General features: G+C 40.9%; 1 protein-coding gene across 17 annotated transcripts in view; it reads left to right on the plus strand.

Moving 5' to 3' along the window:
* Positions 1-14,366, plus strand: part of LOC140546486 (neurexin-2-like) — an 819,352-nt gene extending 804,986 nt beyond the window's left edge. For 16 of the 17 annotated variants that reach the window (XM_072669790.1, XM_072669797.1, XM_072669794.1 and 13 more), the window contains one exon: positions 11,067-14,366. In XM_072669790.1, coding sequence (XP_072525891.1) covers positions 11,067-11,950 — 884 coding nt within the window. In that variant the 3' untranslated portion in view covers positions 11,951-14,366. The remainder of the gene's footprint in view (positions 1-11,066) is intronic. The other variant, XM_072669800.1, reaches the window with a different exon arrangement.
* The last annotated feature ends 7,153 nt before the right edge of the window (positions 14,367-21,519 follow it).

A 21,519-nucleotide genomic window follows, 5' to 3' on the forward strand; every position in this document is an offset into this window, starting at 1 on the left:
ATCTGATTACTGCCAATTTGTTTACTTGCCAGAACTGAATAAGTATTGCTTATTGTTCTGTTAAAAATCAGTGAAAAATTGGCTCAGCAGTCTAATGTGCTACCATTATGGCCCGGGGGTTGCGAGTTCGAATCCCAAGCCATGCTGCTTTGCCATCAGCAGCCATAGTCCAAGAGACTATTGGCCATGCCCTTTCCGGGTAGGTAGATGGCGCTCTCTCCCCAATCACTCTTGAAGCAATGTTGTCAGGATTAGGCATCTGTTAACTGGTGTGGTGGAGTTGGGGACCTGGGGTGTCAGGAGTATTGCTAACCACAAAATAGCATGTTGCCCTTAAGCTACGACTCAAGCCCTGTAGCAATTGTTAGCGAGGTGTGTGTATGAAACTGAGAGCCCACATACTCTGTATTGTTATTTTTCTTATGAACTAACACATAATTAATACTTTCCTTTAATCTGAATGACAGCAAAAATATACAGCTCGACTTCTAGGGGTTAACTGCTGACAACACAATAAGGAACCTTGACAGAAGCCCACACACACACACACACACATCAACAGACAACAGAGGTCAGCAATGGTTCGGGTTCAGTGATTTTTTTTTTATCTCTGCATTTATTTGTTTAATTTCCTTTTTACACTCTCTTGACTGCAGAGAAGCTCTCCTGATGTGTGACACAGACAGTGTATTGTGTTTCTGTCGAACGAGGAGATCCAAGGGCACAGTTACACACACATATGCAGGACCTTAGAAAGCTACACATATTTAAACAACACTGAGTCACACACCCAGGCACTAAACCACAGAGAGAAAGAGAGAGAGAGAGAGGCAGAGGCAGAGGAGAGGGGGCCAGAGACACCAGCTTTGAGCAGTGCCGATCGTTGGCATGTGTGTCACGTTCGGTTGCGCCTGGGGAAAGAGGGATGGGATGAAAACAGTCAGGAGAGAGGGATGAGGAAAGAAAAAAGTTTGCATTGTGCCGCTCTTCTGAGGTCCCACTGAAACGTCTCATGAATTTCCACTCCTCCCAGGCCAGCCCACCGGGCTAATTAATCTCTGCCCTCGTTAGACGCCCCTAATTACATCATCTAACCAAGCCTAGCTGAGGGTTCTGTCCTTTCCAATGAGCTGACACCACAATACAGGGAAACACATACATACACACAAGGGCTGTCTTCTACACTTCCTGCATTAAAGGCAGATGCACACACATACACACACACACACACACACACACACACACCAAAAACATTTCACACACAAACAAATTGTTTCATATGCATCCCAGAACCTACTTAGTAATGCTGATTTCATTTGCTGGCAGGCTCACAGGCAGCTTGAATATTTCACAGAAGTTTCAGCTTCTAACTACACCATTAGTAATACCATAATGCGCTCTATGGACAAAAGTATTGAGACACACCTCACCAAATCTGCTCTTAGAGCTGCAAAGGGGACCAACTTCTTATTAATGCCTAAAGGTTTTAGAAGGGGATAAAAGATGTGTAGCGGACTAAGATTCTGCCACTATGACACAAGGATCGCTGGTTCGAATCCCAGGTCATGCAGCCTGCCATCAGCGACCGGAGCCTGGCAGAGCACAATTGACCTTACACTCTCTGAGTGGGTAGATGGCTCTTTCTCTCTCCCCACACTGCTTCAGTATGATGCTGGCCGACACAGGTATCTGCTAGCCAGTGCATCAGAGCTGGGTACCTGGTGCTTTTCTTCGAGCGTATTGGTTGACCAGTGCCGTTGCATCGGTTGCAGTTTGAAAAGAGGCGATGGCTGATTGCGCATCTGTCAGTCCTCATTCTACCAGTGTTGGGAGCAGTATGTATGATTGGGGAGAGAACCAACAAAGAAGGTTATCCTCACTCTACCACCTAACAACAGTCTAATTTGTGCTAAGAGGTTTTTGGGAAACCCAGTCATAGCTGACAGTCATATCAGAACAAATGTTTAAAAAAAAAACATGTTTATCCAAATTCAAACGAATGTATTCATGTGTTCACCCTGAAGATTAGTGCTAAAGGGATCGCATGTAAATGCAGAATTTATATACTGAGTGAAAGTGGAAACAGGTGAGCCTTGAATTGAAAATCCCCTGCCTCAAGCTGTAAGCCATAAGCAAGTTAGCAGCAAGCCATGCTAGGCTTTACTCAAGTGGATTGTGGTCTGAAATGGGGCCTTGCAGTACTTTCTTTTAAAAAAGGTAACACAGTTAACCTAATAGCAAAAAGTTAGTTTGTGGTTAACAGTGGCATCCTATAAGCAAACTACACACACTGCACCAAGTAGCATTAAATGTCTCTGTTTTTATTCAGATAGCATTTTCTTTAGTATGCAAGCAGCAGCACACAGCTCTCCTATGCTGTGGAGAAATTGGCAGAACAACCAAAAGTACATCCTTAGTTCGAGGGAATGAATGACATTCTAATTTCACCCTGCTGTAATTCCTGAAACAGTATGTTTACAATTCTGAAAATAAAGGTTGGACGGTTATTTTTGTGAAGTATTTCTCGGCAGAGAGAAAGTTCGACATCAAGTCGAGAGCTATAATTGCTAATTGAAGCGCTTGGCTGTTCTTGCTTGACATTGACGTTTTCCAGTTTAAAATTAGAAATTAGAATCGACTGGTCTGGGTTTGACAGGGCCGAACGCATGAAGGAACTTCATTGTTCCGCTCTGAGTTCTTAAACAATACAGCTGGATGTGCTTTAAGAAAGGCATGTAGTGTTCAGTATGGGACATAGCATGCTTTAGATGTCAGTTTGGTGAGTGGCTGTTATTAGCCATTGCTTTCTCACGGCACAAAACAAGCCTGATGTTATTTTATATTCCTAATGTGTTCATCATGTTGCTTAAAGCAACACTGTCAGCATTTCTTGCTCTTGGCCCCCTCCTACAGTCGTGAAGTATAATTTGCACTTTGAGTTGCCGCTAAAGGACAGTTTTTCTGGACAATCTGAAAGATACAGAACCATCACAAAAAATTAAAGTGGAATTTGGACTATATGGAATGTGTTAGAGTAATATTACCAGAATTTACAGAAATATAATGTAGCATTATGCAGCTATCAGAATACAGATTGAACAAATGTTCAATTATGAATAAACAATTAACCTCAATAAACAGTTCTTCATCCAAGCGAGGCACTTTGTTAACAGTTGGTTGTGGTTACATAGCAACATTTCATAAACAAAGTGTTTAATAACTTTCTGCTTTAAAACTGTATGTTAAATATTAGTTTTAAATGATGTTTAGCCAATTATATTTTAAAACTGGAACTGTCCCATTTATATTAGTATACCACAGAACACTTATAACATAGAACATATTGTTCAATCAATAATGAATGAAAATGAGACAAAATATCTTGTGTCAATAAGTGACAAAATACACTATCACTATGTGTTAGTTTTGAGACTCAAATATTTGACCCAGTTACAGACATATCTGCCATCAAAGGAGATTATTCATACCTTTCACTCCAAGAACATCAATGGTGGAATATCACAATGCATCATCTATGCAAATATGTATAACATTTTCAGTTTAACATTCTATTAATTTAATGTAGTTTAGTTTACGTTATAGCTTTACTCATTAGATCAGGAGCACTTGTAGCATTCTACAAAAATGTTGGTGTTATTGTCATCTCCTGCAGGGGTATACAATCTTATTTGCGAAGGGTCGGTGTGGCTGCAAGTTTTCATTCCAGCCAAGCAGAAGCACATGATCAGTTGTTTGAAGACTCACCAATTGATTAAAAAAGCACAATCAGGTGTGCTGTTGGTTGTTTAGAATAAAAACCTGCAGCCACACCGACTCTTTGCGGATAAGATTGGATATCCCTGCTACTACAATAATGATAATAGTAACATTGCACCATTTTGTCAAATGTTTAAAGATATTTATAACAAAAGACAAAAACTATGACTTTATATATGCATCATTGCTGTCACACAAAAAATCTCTTAAATCTCTTAAAATTTCATGATGGGTGGATCAATAGATCAAAGCTTTAAAATGACTGAATAAGCTATTGAAAGTTTAACCCTTGAACCCTAGAATCATTATTAAGTTATGAATCCTAATGCATTCACTATTGTAACCGTTGGGCATATATTGTGGAGTCCAGCAGGGTTCTATTGTGGGGCCTATACAACTTACTTACTTACTTACAGCTTACTTACAGTGTCTAAGGGGTTAAAGTAAAGTTTCCATTTTGGACATGTTGTTTTATGTATGACTGCAACAATACAGAAATTGACCAATGCTAAGCACCATGCTTCTAACGCACTCACTTCATATTCCATTAAGAAAATGATCGGTCCTTGTTAGGTGTTTAATCATATGTGAATGGAACACATGGAGTCCTTTTTAGAGGAAGGAACACTGAGGTGGCTTTTAATCACCCACCAAATAAGCTCTGATTTTTCAGAGCACTGAATATACAAGAAGTATTTTCTTTTGTTCTTCATGATCACATTAAATATGCATACAAGCTTAAATTCTACCACAGGCCTTATTACAGCAGCCCGTACTCACTTTCCGACACGAGAAAGTAAATAAACACCACTGATTATCTATTTAATAATGTAACATAATGAATAATGTATTGTAAACTGCAATTACTGAACAATAACTAGAACAGTGCAAACCAAACTGACCACATCCAGCTAGTTAACATGCTAACATGTTCTTGATGGCAGTGAATTACCACTGCATGTAAAACTAGATTGGAAATAACAGCAGTTTCTTCTCTGCATGCTGCAACTGTGGTAATGATGTTTGGTGTTGAATGTGTAGATGTTAAACACGCAGCAGTGCACAGCAGTATGGAATGGGCTTTGAACAGACTTTGGGGTGAGGCATGGAGGAAAGGAAAGGATATGAACTGACAGATGAAAGGCTGAGAGGAAGGCTGATTCACAAAAGAAAGCAAAGTAAATAACACGAGAAAAAAAGAAACAGTAACAGACAAAAACAACACAGAACCAGGACGGCAGCAGGGCATGGACTGAGGGACAGGAAGACAAGCAGCTTTTGTCTGGCACCTCCATATGGATGCTTTTGTGAGTGTAGGGAGGAAGCTCAGGCCAGAGAGAGAGTTACAGAGAATGACAGAAATGTGTCCTAGTCTTGTCTTTGATTAACACCTTCTTTGTCTTTCTTAGAATGTACTTTAACATGAAGGCCTGCGCTAACATAACCACAAGTATCTTACCATGGTAATGAAATCTGTTCAAATGCATCATGCACATTATAAGGCTATCAATTATAGTACTAATTCATAAGGATCCATTTTTGTAGCCTTAATGTACCTTAATGCTGTATATCGGCCAGTTCCAAACTGATCTTTGTGTTTGTAGAAATAATACAGCCATGCAGTTTAGGATAGGCGGCTAATAAGTACTGTGAATTAATTTGTGATTGAAATATCAGTACTACACAGTACTTTTCTTGAAGGTTCCTCAAAGCACCTTAAGAGGTTCCTTCACATTTTCAAATTGAAGAACCTCCAAAGTATACCGTCTGGCTGATTAATGGCACTTAGAGAATGGCAGATCAATTAAAATATGCCAAAATCTGCCCAGATCTTGATCCACTGGATTGCATGTGGACATTTCTATATCTATAGTTGATTTCATAGTGTGCTTAATATCTTATATCTTATAATACAGTCTGGCTGACCTCCATGTATGTAATGTAAATTAATGGCACCTAGAGGATGGCAGAGGGCACTGTGGATCCTGATTCACAGGATTTTATATTGATATTGATATTGATTTTATAGTGTGCTTAATGTCTTATAATAGAGTCTGGCTGACTTCTCTGTTTATAATGTCCATTAATAGCACCTGGAGAGGTACACAGTGGTAAAAACAAAGGGTCGGACTTGAATCAAGCATAAAATAGCTGAGACCCGCTCAATTAAAATATGTCAAAATCAGCACAGATCCTGATCCGCTGGGTTGGATGTGGACATCCCTATCAATTGAATAATATACTAATTTAAAATATATATTAATAAAGATAAACAATAAACCATGTATACAGTCCTTTTTAAATATTTTAAACCTTTTCTTGAAAATAAAATACAAAGACTAAAAATTATATAAAAACTTGGTTATATTTTACTTTACCCAGCAATGTCAGACCTAATATATGTAATAGTTTTCAGTACATTATGTTTCATATAGATCCACTGCCTCACCTTCAGAGTGGAAATATTGTACAGTGGGAAGGTTACTATAACAGTGGTTTGTGTGTCGTTGTGTAAGGGTAATGTAATCATTATGCATGCTAGAAGGATTATGTGGTTATATTATCACTAAATGTTTTGACGTGACGTGTTTTTTCATATTTCCACATGATCTGACACTGTATGTGCATATCCCACTTGTGTGCTCTTTGTCAGACTACCACCCTGTATGTCTTAAGAGGTTCAGCTAAGATGAAGACGGCGGAAGCTAATCTCTCCTGCCTTAGCTCACTAGTGGAGCTGTAAGAGTAGAGGTGGAGCTGTGCCACTTTGACTTGACAGAGTTATTATTAAAGGTTTTTCTCATGCTTTCCAGAGCCTAACCTTAGCCCCACTTCAGTCAGCCACTTTACCTGCTGTCAGTGCAGTAACACACACTGTACCAGGCACGGGTCTGCATGTAAATCTGGGGCTTTATAGCCTATGTAGTGCCTATATTCTAGTGTGACAATGACTGCCTTCAGGACTGTAATGTAGGCCTGCTTTGATAATGTGCTGCAGGTAAAGACTACTGGGTCTTAACTTTACTGGGATGGTCTATTATAGATGCCTCTTAGATGCTCACTTGACATTCAGATAACATTTAATAGAATATCTATAAAATGAAACTGAACTCTAAGTTGAAAGTAAATGACTGTCTATGGAATGAAACCCTGCTCCGAACCATAACACTAACTTTAACCTTAACCTTGAATCAACTCTTAATCCTAACCCTAATTTTAACCTAAACCTTAAATGTTTAATGTTAGATGTGCATCTACGAGGCATCTACAATTGACCGTTCAAGTTCAAGAAACCCACTATTTCAACTCCCTCCTGCCTTTTTTTTCTTTGCGTACTATCAGGCCCCTGCAACTGATCCTGGTCCTTGATTGGATCCTTTGCTGGCTTCCCACATCAGATTCAAAACCCTGATGCTGGTCTACAAAGCCAAAAATAGACCAGCCCCTCTGTACTTGATAGCAATGGTAAAATCCTGATCCATACCAAGAGTTTCAAGTATGGCTCAGCTTGACTCACCATTGTTCAAAATGTATGAAAGACAAGCATCTTGAATCTTCTTTATCTTGGCGCCAAGGCAGTGAAACAAACTTCTCCTGGCTGTCAATGCCAATGTCAATGGCAGAGTCAATTGCTGTTTTCAAACACAGATTAGAGACCATCTCTTTTTCATCTCTTTTCAACACTAACTTTGCACTTATTAAAGGATTGTGATTGTACTCAGCTCTTACTTTGATTTGTTTGGCGTTGAGGCACAGTGTAAGATGTCTATCTTAGCCTGAGGTATCTTTTGACTCTAACCTATTTACACTTGCTAGGGTTATTTCCACAGTGGTCAGCAAAGCACATTTGTAAGTCACTCTAGATAAGATTGCCTGCTAAATGCCATAAAATCTAACTGTGACAAAGGGTGGGAGACTGAGGAGCAGTTCAACCCCTGGTCCAGCACATCTTCTATACAAGTAAGAGTATTTTGCCAAGAATCCTAATGTCTACCCCTGTTTCTTTAAATTGTAATAGATTCAAGTCAGCTGTTTTTTCATGATATTATTAGCAGTGTTTCATGGGGCATTACTGACCAAGCATCAGCTGTATGTCATTTCAGAAAAAAACATTTTAAATAAAAGGAGGTCAGCCATATGCAGCCTCTATAGTGGATATTATAATGAATAAACACACACACTCTCATTCACTGACACGGTATTGATTGGCTATTTCATGGTGTGGGCAGTCTGTGTGCTGTGTTGTATCCCAAGTGTGACAGCTCAGTTCCTTTACTCTGTTATATTGCATTTCAGTATTAAAATATGCCTTCATCTGGAAACCTGGCTCTGTGTACTGGAGAGTTACTGCTATTCTTCTCCCTTAAGAATATGAGATTATTATCTTCATCTCCGATGGTTATCTCCAAGATGCAGCATTCCATCTCTGCTTTTTCATTTTTCTCCCTTTTTCTTATCGATTTATGGCCTACTCCGTGAGGAGTACAGCACTGAAATCAAGAGTTCTTGTCTTCCGTGTAATTGGAGATGCTGCAGATTTTTAATAAAGGCCAAAAATTGCTTTATGGCTCTAAGTAGGTCTAATAGAACTGTAAGAGCCAACCATCTAAACATTTTTATGTTTAATAACCACCAATCTAATAACTGATAAATGGATCCTTTTAATTTTAGCCCTAAAGGGCATTTTCTGGATGCCTTGAGCGTGTAATTTGACGTAATCCTAAGTATAGTATTAAACCATCCATCCAACCCCTGAATATAAATGTCCTCTATGTAACACACTAATGACCCACAGTGTCTGGAGTTCTCAGACTTGGGACACAAACACACGCCGGTACAGCCCACACTTCATAGCCAGATTAATTTACCTATGTAAATTGTATGGTTGAGGGTGGGGATTGGGAGGGCAGGGATTTGGGGGGTGGGGGTTGTGGGATTATAGTATAACTAACCTTTCTTTTTTCAGTTCATTTTACCCTTCTTACAGATTTATATTTGATATCTATGTTTATAAGCTTTTCTTCTTTGTGGGTTTGTGGGTTTGTGACTTTGTACTACAAAGTCCTTTCTGGGTTATGAGAGACTGTTGGTTGAATAGTTTGAACTGAACCATGTTGATGCTGGGGTCACATTTCCCTGTACGTTAACCTTTTTTGGATGTAATTTCCAAATGCACTAATTCACCTCATCAAAAGTTCAAAACCATCTGTAGATGTTTAAACTGAATTCATAATTCAAGTACGAAACTTGCTTTCTATGTTCACCAGATACTGTGTAGTGTGCATTGATTGATTTACAGCCATTACAGTAAGATCCATAAGTATTTGATTAATGACACCATCCCTGTTGGAACCCACGTACACCTCCTCGGTGGATTAGGAAGATAAAACGTCTGGAGCTGATTCCAAATGTTGAATTTGCATTTGCCATTTTGTTTATGGGAATCCTCGATATGTGATCATTAGGCTTAAAAAGCAAGAAAACTGTCAGAGAGAGCAAAAACCTTAGGAGTGGTCAAACCACAATTTGATGCATTCATCTTTTTGTCAAATTTGTCCCATTTTTTCTCCCAATTTGGTACTGCCAATTAACCCACCCCCCTGCACTAGCAATGCTCTCGACACTAGGAGGGTAAGGACTTAACACATGCGAAGCCAGCCACCAACTCTTTTTGAACTGCTGGCAATGCAGCATCTCTGGACAGCCGACACACTTAGACTCCGACAGTCAACATCACTTCAAGTGTAATGGCTGGGAGAGAGCATCATTTACCCACCTAGAGAGAGCACGGTCATTTGTGCTCTCTCAGAATCTGGCCACTGATGGTAAAATGTCATGGCTCAGGATTCAAAGTTGAAACCCCCAGGTCATAGTAGCAGCGCAATAGACCACTAAGACATTGTTAAAAAAAAGGGATGCAATTCACTGGCCAATTTAACAACACCAAAAAAAGCCAATGGCTGGTTGGAATGGAACTGGTTATTATATATATATTATAATATATAATATTAACAATGTGAGCAGGAGGATTTTGGGAGAGTATGTAGCTATACCTTCTGCTCAGACTGAGTCAAAACATACAAAGCTGTATAGGGCTTAACAGTACAGATGGATATTGACCCAAAACATAACATGAAAGCAAACCCGAAAGCATCTAAAGGCAAAGAAAAGGAATGTTCCTGAATGTTCTTCACATCTTGATTGCTTAATTTCCAATCCATCGAGGTGGTGTACATGGGAAAATTCTTATGGCCCTAACTGTATATCTAATCAACACAGTGTGTATTAAATGTCTAACTGAATAACTGATCAGTATTACAACATCACGACATATGTATAAATGTATCCAAGGACTACTAGAAGGTTAATTTTGTTATTCGTAAGATGGGGGAATAAGGAAAGGGATAATTATCTTTAATGATATGATCTTTATTTTGGGGGAATGGTGTAGAGGGAGTATGAATTAGAAATCATCCTTAGTATCCTGAGGTGAACCTGGGAGGTTTGCATATAGATTATAATAATTAGTAAAGCCCTCTCCAGCCCAATCGTAATGCCTATGGGAAAGAAGGATTATACTTATCTTTATAAGCTGAGAGAAGAAAAAAACAGTGAATGGCTGATTAAAGAGACTCTACCTTCTTATAAAATTGGGGTGAACATTGTTTATCACTATCCGAGAACAATCTTACACAGCTTTCTTTTTGTAATTTTTTTTTCATGCAAAAATCATGCGGCCAATTTGTTGATGTAAGTGACCTGTACTACGTGGTTTGCTATCTTATTTAACCCATCCAATCAGAGGCAGGATAGAAAGAGAGACAGAGAGAGAGAGAGAGAGAGAGAGAGAGAGAGAGAGAGAGAGTTAGAAGGCGTTTGTTAGCTATAGAACTGTTTTTTGTGTCCTTTACCTAATATAACATGGCAGTCCCAGGTACTGTAGCCTTCAGATTAGCGTAGCAAAGTTAGCATAGTTAACCTATCCTGAAGTTAGTATATCCATGATACAGCAGTTTTGAACTTGTATTTATATACTGTATATTTACATTAGAAAAGAGTTAGCATAGTGTAGACTTCTTAGATGACATTTTAAATAGTTCACAAGTCACTAACTAAACTTGAACTAACCTCATTCTAAGTCTTAGTGCTGTTCTAATGATGGTTATAACTGTGTTGCTGTTGTTTTCTTTTCACTGTTGTTGCCTTTCTTTTTTGGTCTGGAGAACACCTTGCTCAGGTTTCTACTAACGCTCTCTTCCCCCTCCCGTCCTGTCTGTTTCTCATCCTAGGAGGTGAATTAGTGTTGCCTATTATAACCGTGGATTCCCTAGATCCCCCTTCAGTCGCAACACGCTACCCCGTTATCCCTCCACCCCCCACCTACCGCCCCTTCCTCACACTTCTCGATACCACCAAAGAGTCTCTGTCACTGCCCAATGGCCGTGCCCCGTGCCCACTGGACCAAGAGGACTGTGAGGAGGCCATGGAGGTTTCGGCCTATGGCTCGGGCGAGATGACGGAGTCGGACGACGAGGACTATTACAAAAACTCACCCCTCGTCACTGACCGGACCGTTATCCCGCCTCCCCCTGCGGCTGAAAACACCCGCGGGGACCGCCATTTCTCTCGGCACCCCGATTCCCACCGGCCCCCACTCCCCTCTACTCCCACCGCCCACCCAGAGCAACTTGTCCCACGACTCAAACCCGGCATCAACAGTGGCAACAATATCCCAGCAGGCAAAATGAACACCCGCGATCAGGTGCTTCTACCCCCGGCCCAGCCTTCCGGGGACCCTGAGCATGGCGGGAGACACAGGCACATCCCTGGTATAACCTATCCTCCAAATTTCCCTCATATCCCCACCACAGATCCCTCATCCCCAGGCAGAGGGCCCCCAGGAGCAGTGGAGGTGATCCGGGAGTCCAGCAGCACCACAGGAATGGTGGTTGGAATCGTGGCAGCGGCTGCCCTCTGCATCCTAATCCTCCTTTACGCCATGTATAAATATCGCAACCGCGACGAGGGATCCTACCAGGTGGACCAGAGTCGCAACTACATCAGCAATTCAGCCACGCAGAGCAATGGGGCATTGGTCAAGGAGAAGCAGTCCGGCACGACCAAAACGGGCACAAAGAGCAAGAAGAACAAGGACAAGGAATACTACGTCTGAGCTCGAGCCTGCCACGGATGGAGGCAGAGGAAAAAAGAGTGAGAGAGAGAAAGAGGGGGAAGAGAGAGAGAAAGAGAGAGGGAGGGATAGTAGTATGGGTAGCTGGAGGGTAAAAGTTCAAGGGCATTTGTTGGCACTTTGCAGTCAGATTTTGAGTGGTTTAAGTCCTCTTCTTGTTCACCCTTCCTGTTTCTGTCTCTAAAAAAGAAGCCGAAAGGAGCAAAAGTGAGAGCGATTGGGATTTGGGCTGCTTCTTCTATTCCCTGATTTTTGATAGTTGATCCTTATTACAGATTCTGTCTTTGCTCTACTTTTGTACTGTTGGGTAAATGAGAAGTGGAGTCTTTCCATGGTAACCATTCGAGACACTAGACGATAGCTCTTTGTAAATACTGTGTTAGTATTGAGTCTTCAGGATCATCACCTAACCTGACTTTGACTTTGCGACACCTTTATGTGCCAAGCCCAGGGGATTCCTTTCTTCTGAAGACATTCGTAAGGCTAGCTGTACATCAAGAGCATTACCATTGTTTGACTCTAAAAAGGTTTGGAAGGGGTTCAAAAATAAGAAAAAAAGAGAAGTTATAAGTCTTTATTTGGAATAGGCACTATATGAACGACTGATGGACGCCCAATGGTTCCGCAAATGGTTATGCCACTCCAAAATACTGCCAAATCAACTTTGTGTCAAATCCGCCTCCCTCACTGCTATATAAGTATTTATCTCTGACTCCTCTCTCCTCTCTTCACTTCCTCAGTCTTTCTCTCTCTCCTTCTTGGGCTCGTACTCTTGTTTCCTCTACTTGTCTTTGGTGCTCAGGAGCTGATGCAACGTAACTTCTGCTGTGTTTCAAGCATGTAGTATTCATAAATGAAAAAGAGACAAAAACTGTTTCTGTGGAGTTAAAAAAAAAATTATATCAAAAAAGTCGCAAAAATGAATAACTAACGAAGCGTGAGAACTACTCGACATCTGTGGTTGCTCTGTTTAGCCACCGAAAATTCTCCGAGGCCAAACCCCCAGCTGTCCTTCGTTCCAGCAGATATGCGTCATGTGTTTTTGGGGGTTCCACGTTGAGCCCTTTTGAGGATCCTGATTCCTGCTCTCAGTTCCATATATGAAGAACCCGAAAAAAAAAAAATAACATCTCACAGCAGCAAAACTGACTTTACTCTATATAAATATATATGTATAGACTCAAGGACCTCACAGAAAGGAAATGGATGGTAATGCGTTAGGTGACGTCCGTCCACTGCTTTGAGGTGTTAACGGACTGTTTGGTCGTCAGCGTGAGTCAACGTTTCCCTCTCCCTGTGCACTTTCTTGAACGAGCCACATCACAGCAACACGTCCGCTACATACCAACATAAGGAACAGCAAAGCCTATGGACCAGAGTGCTTTGTTTTCTGTTGGTTGGTTTGTTTGTTTGTTTGTTTTCCTTTTATATTTTGTCATAAACAAAAAGGGAAAAGACGTTTCACAGGAAAATGTGTACACTGTTGGTTCGGCAGTGGGGAACGTGAGGGTTCAGGAATAGCAGGCGAACATATTCTCGTTCTCACTGGTACACGAGGCAAAGAGGGGACTGTTTTGGTACGAACTCCTAACGAGCATAAAAAAAAGAAACACTCACGTGAAAGTTGAGGATGAAGACGTGTTCCTTTGAGGATGTACAACTTGAACTCTAGTATTTCAATTTTCTCAGCTCTATTAAAAGAACTAAAAAACTAAAAGAACCAAAAAAAAAACTAAAAAAAAAAAGTTTGTGAAATGTCTAAATATTTGAACCTCATCCCATTGCTAAGATAAACAGATGTGTTTCCCCTACTTAAAAACCCCTGTTTGGAGAGAAAAAAAAAATACAATAATCAGTGATTCTGGGAAACAAATTGATATATTCCTATTTGTTCAGCAGAGCAAAATGTAATCTGGTTTACAAAACAAACATGACCTTACCAAAATGTGTGTTTTTTGTTTTATTTTTTTTGTTGTTTTTTTGTCAGTTCAGGAGACCACCCTCTTCTGCATCACCATGCCATTCTCTATTTTGAACCCTTTTCTGTGCATCGTTCAACATGGCAGCCTGTAATCCTTCAGGGTCCTCCCATTCTTTTGTTCTTTTCTACTTTCCTTTCCAACACTCCTCCCAGAGCAGCGATCAGAGTGTATGTATGTATGTGTGTATGTATGTATGTGTGTGTGTGCGTGTTTGCCTGTCTCTCTCTCTCTCTCTCACCTTTTTCATGTTTTCTGCTGACGTTTGTTCTGTCGTTTTTGAGTTTCACTTCATCGCTGAGCCTTTCCTCCCAGCTCCCTCCTGTTCTTTCTAAATGTTCTTGTAAAGTGTTCCAGTGAGATGAACCTAAATATGTGTATATTAACAGAAGGGAATACAATTGGTTATATACTTCTTACTCTTGAGTGTTGTGTGATTATTTCATACATTTGAAATGCTGGCTGACCACACATGACTAAAGAGTCCACGAGGCTTTTGGGGCCTTGGAAATGCTGATATTTCAGAAGCCTGCAATATGCAACTGAGCTCTCCAGCCAATCACTTTATGCTTTTGGTTTTACTGTAAGCTTTTAGCTTCCCGTCCCATCAGATTTGCAGATCAACATTTCTGTGGACATGTTAAGGAATTAAAGTGTTTATGTAGTCCAATAGTCAAAATCAAGAAAGCCAGTTTTTAACAAGGTGTCCGGAAAGATTTGGGACATCTGCTCAGCCATTGTGTCTTTCAAATTCAAGGGTATTGAAAAAGGTTATCCTGCCTTCCCAAAGTACTGTCCGGGGAAGGCTTTTGGAGCATTGCTATGAGCACTTGACCGCCTTCAGCGCCGAGAGCATTAGTGAGATCAGGAAGTTAGATGATCACAACTCATCCCCAACTCCCCACTTATCATGAAAGTATTGGACGAAGCACCATCCTTCATGCCAGAAAACACAGTTCCACTGCTTCACAGCTCAATGCTGGAGGGTTTAAAACCCCTCTAGCCCACGCCTGGCATTAGACATGGTGCTCAATTCTATCAGCAGTACTTCTCTACAGGGACTAGACAATCTGTGAGTGTGTGCATTTGCATTGGTGCAACTCAAAGTAGCTGATTGCATTCATTAAAAGGGGTGTCTGATAAACGCCATATCATAATCATAGCATGTCATGATTCATATAATCTCACTACCAGCATTTTGTCCAAATAATGTAGCCCAATAGTCCACAGTCAGTTTGTCAATGATTTCTATTTTATGACCAATGATACATTATGTGACTAATAAGACACACAACATTAAATACAAAATAAAATGAATTTCGTAGCATCAAGATTATTTTGTGGAATCACAGGGTTCTGTTTTTGGGTTTTGTAATTGATGCAAATTCTGGTAGTTATGAGACTGACAAACCGAAGTGTGGGCCTATGCATTGGGATAAAGGGGTAATCTGACACCAAATGCAAATACAAGTAAGCAAGTTTTATTTTCCTACCCACTTCAAGAATTATAAAATGACTAATTACTACAATGATTCATATGTACCATCGAATTAAAAAATGATTTGCGCATGCAGGTTTATGGCTCTAATATGTTTAGACCCCTAATGACCAGAACACACATCAAGATGCAGCTGTGTGTTTTAACCCAACATCTGTCTGCTGTTAAAGAAATACCAGCTAACATAATGCCTCAATGTATCTTCATCAGGTAAGGATAACAGTTTAATTATTGTAGACATGTTAGATGGTGTTCATGATCATTTAGCATATTAAGTTGTATGCAGAAATTTGGACATCACAGTTCAGTAACTGGTTGTGTTGATTTTCTAAGTGTAAGTTAACAAATCAGCAAACACACATAAATAAGACATTTTCTGTGTATTTTAGAGCCCACTCTCTATTGATTTGTGTCAGTCTTGCCATATTTATGCTTTATTAAATTCTTTGTGTTCTCCGTAGAGATGTATCTATTCTCACATAGAAAATAAAAAATATATAATTTTACCAGGGTAATTCAAACCTCAGGTTTATGAAGGCCTCAAGGAGCTGATAAGTTGGAGGCCAGGACCCAATGGTAGGTCCAGACTTCCATTCCCCACTTAAGAACAGGTCAGACCATTTGCATTGTTTTCCATGTAGTTTCTGGGTAATAAGTCTTAGGATGTAATAAGCCTGGGGATTTAAGGGATTTAATGTGAAACTGCACAGCAGTGGATCCGCAGGAGCAGGATTAAAAATATTGATATATATTACGAAATACATAATGAATATGATGAAGTAGTGAATAGTGTTGGGTTTCCCAGGGAAGGGTTCAGAATATGAGTTAGTATTATTAGAATAATACTATTTAACCCTGAAATGACTTTCATTTCTTAAGACATCAGATTGACCGAAAACGAATGCATCTGCTCTCCAGAATGCATCTACCTGCACTGAGATACTAATACGAGTGACTTTAGAAAACAATGTATTGGTCACATAAACCATTTAAGAATGAGAAAGTATGTTACACCAGTCCTTGGAACACAACTCTCCAGAAGGACACAGCCACATCTGCCAAGATACTCTTCTATATGGAAACACATCTCCAAAGGACAGGCCCAGCCAGGTGGCCCCACTCTACTGAAGGACACCTTATCTGGCCTGCATGGGTAAAGTTAAGCAAGACAATGTGACATAATTGTCACATAAACACATGAGATCTGTTTCCAAAAATACTTTTGTGAAGGAAACATTGAATTAAAGGTTCAAACATGAACATAATACTGCTTATTTTTACCATGTTTATACTTTGGGGGGGGGGTTAAAAGGGGCTAATTACTGATACTCTGTGAGGAAGTGGCGATGGCCAGTTTGAGTGATGATAATCTCCTCTCTGTATTTTGAGAAGGAATCTATTCAAAATGCTACCAAGCAATTCATTAGAAAGGCATGTTCACCTACTCATTTATGCAGTTATTTAATTAGCTAATTGTGTAGTACTAGTGCAGTGCATCAGATCATGTGGATGTAGGCCAAGATCTTCAATTAATGTTCATATCAAAATAAGGGAAAGATGTGATTTCAGTGAGTATGTTGGTGAGCTGTTGGTGTCACAAGAGTGTTTCTAGAACTGCTGATTTCCTGGACACCAGAGTTGACAATGGAGCAATGAAAAAAAATCATCCAGTAAGCTGCAGATGGAAACATATTGTTGATAAAAGAGGCCAATGAAGAGTTGGAACTGTCAGAAAAGCTACAGTAACTCCTAAAACCATCTCATAATATACAACTCGTCCAACCTCAACGCAGATGGGCTACAACAGCAGAATACCATGTTGGGTTCTAACTGCTGCTAAGAACAGAAACAAGAGTCTACAGTGGGAACAAGCTAACCAAAACTGGACAGTTAAAACTGGGGAAGCATAGCCTGGTAGGGTAATACAGATGGTAGGGTCAGAATTTGGCACCAGCTGCTTAAAACCATGGATCCAGCAGTCAGCAGTCCAGACTGGTGGAGGTGATGTAATGCTGTAAGGAATGTTTTTCTGGTCACATTTTGGGCCTATTAATACCAATCAATCATTGCTTGAATGTCACAGCCTGTTTCAGCATTGTTGCTGACCATGTGCATTCCTTCATGACTACAGCTTACCTTATCTTCTTAGTAATGGCTACTTCCAGCTGCAGGTCCTATCCAGTGTTAGTAAAGTCTTCCTAACAAAATGCTCAGTATATAAGTAATGAGGAGAAAGCACTAAAGAGCAGCATCCACCCTTTGATTTCATTATGAGTGCTAAAGGAAGGTAAACCAGATAATTAACTAACGGAGGTGACTTCAGTGTCAAAGCACCTACTAAAGCCTCTCCCTGCACTCTCAACCAATCAGAACCCAAGATAACAAGAGTCCGCTGTGATGTCATCACTGTACGGTAGGACAAACTGCTTACACAAGGGACATTGGAATGTGCAGTGATGCGCATCAACACCGTCTCTCTCTTCACTAAATTACACAGTGGCTTTAATTGAATCTCAAATCCCAGCGCTGCATCTCAGGCTCATGGTTATTAATGATCTCCACACCGATTCTCTCGAGGGAGAACCCACCCAACTACATCGCAAATTAAAACGCGCCAACTCATAATGTGTCTGGCATCTCTGTTTTAATCCCACAGTGTAACTAATATGCTGCTGCATCGTAAGATGAGTTAAGGTGGTGATGGTGATAGTGATGGGAGGGGGTGTTAAAAACAGAGCTAAAAACACAGGTTTTAAATAAACATTTTATGTATTTTAGGAAAAGTCAAACTATACCTCTTTAACACCCATGTTAAAAGGTAATTTAAAGTCCTTTTTCAACCAGGCCACTTCAAAACCTTTCTTTCTTTTGTTTCTTTGTTTCTTTCTCATGGTCAGAACAATTCCTTGCCCGACATGGCCTGATGACCAGGCATTTCTGTCCAGGATCAATTATGGCAAGTCACCCAGACCCTGAAGCAGCTTATACCATCACACTACCACCAACATGTTTGGCAGTTTGTTAAACATGTTTTGTTGATATTGGCATGACACAATATAGTGGATTGCTATGTTATCTTAAAAGTGAAAGCTCCTATTTCGACTGCTTAACTGCTTGTTATGATCGCTTACCCTACTTCACATTGCTAAAAATATTATATTTAGGTATATTTTGGTATTTTCATAAGGCCTGTTGAACCCTGGGCCCTTCCCAAAGAAAAGCATGCTGTAGTGATCTAGAAAGTGCCCTTGATTCCCCAGTGTAGTGAATACTACCAAAGGGTCCATTCTGAACACAGTGAGAGCGGCAGCAAACAATGTTTGTCACAGAGGATCATGTCAGACTGGCTCAGTTTTTGACGCGTCACTCTCAGGCCCCTAAAATCCTCTCCACACGAGCTCCAGAAACGGCCACAGATCACAGCAGGCGCACACTTGTTTAGATATCCCCTCTCTCACTTTGTTACTCCCCAATTTCATCACCCCTTCTTCCACAGCATGCCCTTCTATCCCAGTGGACTTGCGGCCAGCTGCCAAGGCAGACGATAAAAACGCCCGCTCCCTCACTTCTTCTCGTTTTCATCCCATTTTTGTCAGCGGACACATGCTACCATTACAGGCCCACTCCACTTGTCTTTTGTCTCTCCTCTCCAGCAATTCCCTCGCTCTAATCTCTGAAATGTGCCATTTTTCTTTTTGTTGTTGTTGTTTCTCGCTTTTCCCTTCTGGCACTCCAGCACCATGCTGTCATTCTGAGGGCATTTGATTGCAAGTTTGGGCCTGAATGGATCAGATAAGTCAGAAAATTCAACCTCATTCCATTTCCAGAATCAACCTTGTCATGTACCCAGCATCTTTTCTGTGTCTGTATATGCTTCATAAGAAGAGCTCCATTTAAGAAGACCAGCTGCTCTTTCCATCTTAATGTGAAGAGCATGTGTCTCTATGGGAGAAGCGACTCTACACAGGTCTTCTGGATTATGATGATGGTAAAATGTGGTAAATCTGAAGAAATATATTGTGGAATTGGTTAGCCTTGCAGTGCCTTGGATAGCCCTCTCCAGGAAGACTGGTTAAACAAAAAGATCAGATCAGCAGATACCTCACCTCACTCGGGTGACCCAGCCGGGGTTGATCAGTCCCAGACTTGTATCCAAGTACCGCACTACTCCATGGAACCCCTCTACTAATCTACCGCCACCTTGACCTTGTTTCTGCCTCTTCTGTGATGCCTTTTTGGTGCTTTTTCTGTGTTGTGACCCTGTTATTCCTAGACGCCTAAGTGCCTGATCTCAATGGGCTCACAGCAGGTCTTCCATTCCCATCCTTTGCACTCAGTTACCAGTTTAAAGTATTTCGCTTTCTTGCGCTCTCCTATCTGTTCTTTCAAGGGGACTGGAAGCTCCAGCAACCAATCTCCATCGAAGAACCCCCAACTCATCCCAAAAGTATCAGATGGAGCACCATCCATCATTCCAGAAAACATAGTTTCACTGCTCCACAGTTCAGTGTTGGGGGCTTCATACCCCTCTAGCATTTTACGCATGGTGCCAATAGGTTCATGTTTACAACCTGTGTGTGCACCTTTTGTGTGAATGCATGCTTTAGAAAGGGTGTCCACAAACATTTGGACAAATAGTGTATGTTTGTGGGTGCACCCTTATGTGGTTTATTGAAGGTTATGTGTGTGTGTGTGTGTGTGTGTGTGTGTGCGAATGTTGTCACAGCAATTCTTAGTCAGTCGAGTAGACCACCAATTTTAGAATCAATGATCTCTGCTCTCGCACTCCCTTTCTCACCAAATCAAAGGAGAAAGACCAACCACTTCCCACTCTCCCGCTCGCCCTTTTATATTGGCTTCCAATTCACATCAGTGCTTCACACCAATCAGCCATAACATCGAAACCAGCTAAGTAATATTATGTAGACCCCTCTAATGCCTCCAATACAGCTCTGACCCGTTCTGAATTGCATCAAAGAGCCTTGGTCTTACTGCTTGTCCTTCATCAAATCACTTTTGACAGGTACTCACCTCTGAACACCAGGAACAGCCCACAAGACCCAATGTTTGGAGAGGCTTTAACCCAGATGTCCAGCCGTCAAAGTTTGGCTCATGTCAAGGTTACTTAGATCCTTAAAGTTCTTCCGACACATCAACTTCAAGAACTGCCTGTTCATGTGCTGCCTAATATGTATAACCAGTGGGGCCAGTGGGGGGCCATGCCAGTGTAACTACATAATCAGTATCATTCGCCTGTAGTTTTATTGTTATGGCTGACTGGAGTAACTCAGACCAGCACTTACCATATCAATGCCTGATGGATCTGCCTGTACCAGAATGAACCAATCAAAAGCTGGCTCAGCTTCAGCCTCTCAGTGTTTCCGTGCCAGTCGCCGTGGGATACGTCTTGCTTGATGGATGTAACAACACATCCTAGTGGGCACGACACAAATACATCCCTTATTTACAAGTCAAATATGAAAACCCACTGTCCTTCTACCTCTCTCTCTCTCTCATTTCTCACTATTTCTATCTCTCTTTGTCTGGCTCATCCTGTTCTGTCTCACTCTCCTGTCTCTCTCCTATATCACTTATCCTTTCTTTCCCATCTCCCCGTTCTTTCTCTCCATCAATTCTTTCTGTTTCTCCATCTTTCTTTCTTTCTCTAGCTCTCCTGATCTATCTCTCTCCTATATCGCTTGTTCTTCCTTTCTCATCCTCTCTCTCTTCTTTTCTTTCTCTCCATCTTGTTCTTCTTGTTCTTCTAATATGTTTCCTTTCTCTTTCTCTCTCTCCTTTCTTTCTCTTCGTATGTTCCTTCTGTCTCTCACTCTCCTGATTTGTCTCTCTTAATCTCACATTCTCTCAATGTTATGCACAAGTACAGCCAATTGCTGTAAAGATTTTTTTTATTGCTGAGCAGGACGAGCAGTGAACCACCTACTGATGCCTGAAATCTTGATGCCACCCTGACAGCCACCGTACATCTGGAAGCACAAACACACCAGGCTGTTCAGAGCAGTGCAGAGCCATTTTTTTGCAGACCAGCTTTGGATTCTGCATTTCAGAATGTT

The sequence above is a fragment of the Salminus brasiliensis genome, chromosome 24 (assembly GCF_030463535.1).
Source record: "Salminus brasiliensis chromosome 24, fSalBra1.hap2, whole genome shotgun sequence".
Lineage (NCBI taxonomy): Eukaryota > Metazoa > Chordata > Actinopteri > Characiformes > Bryconidae > Salminus > Salminus brasiliensis.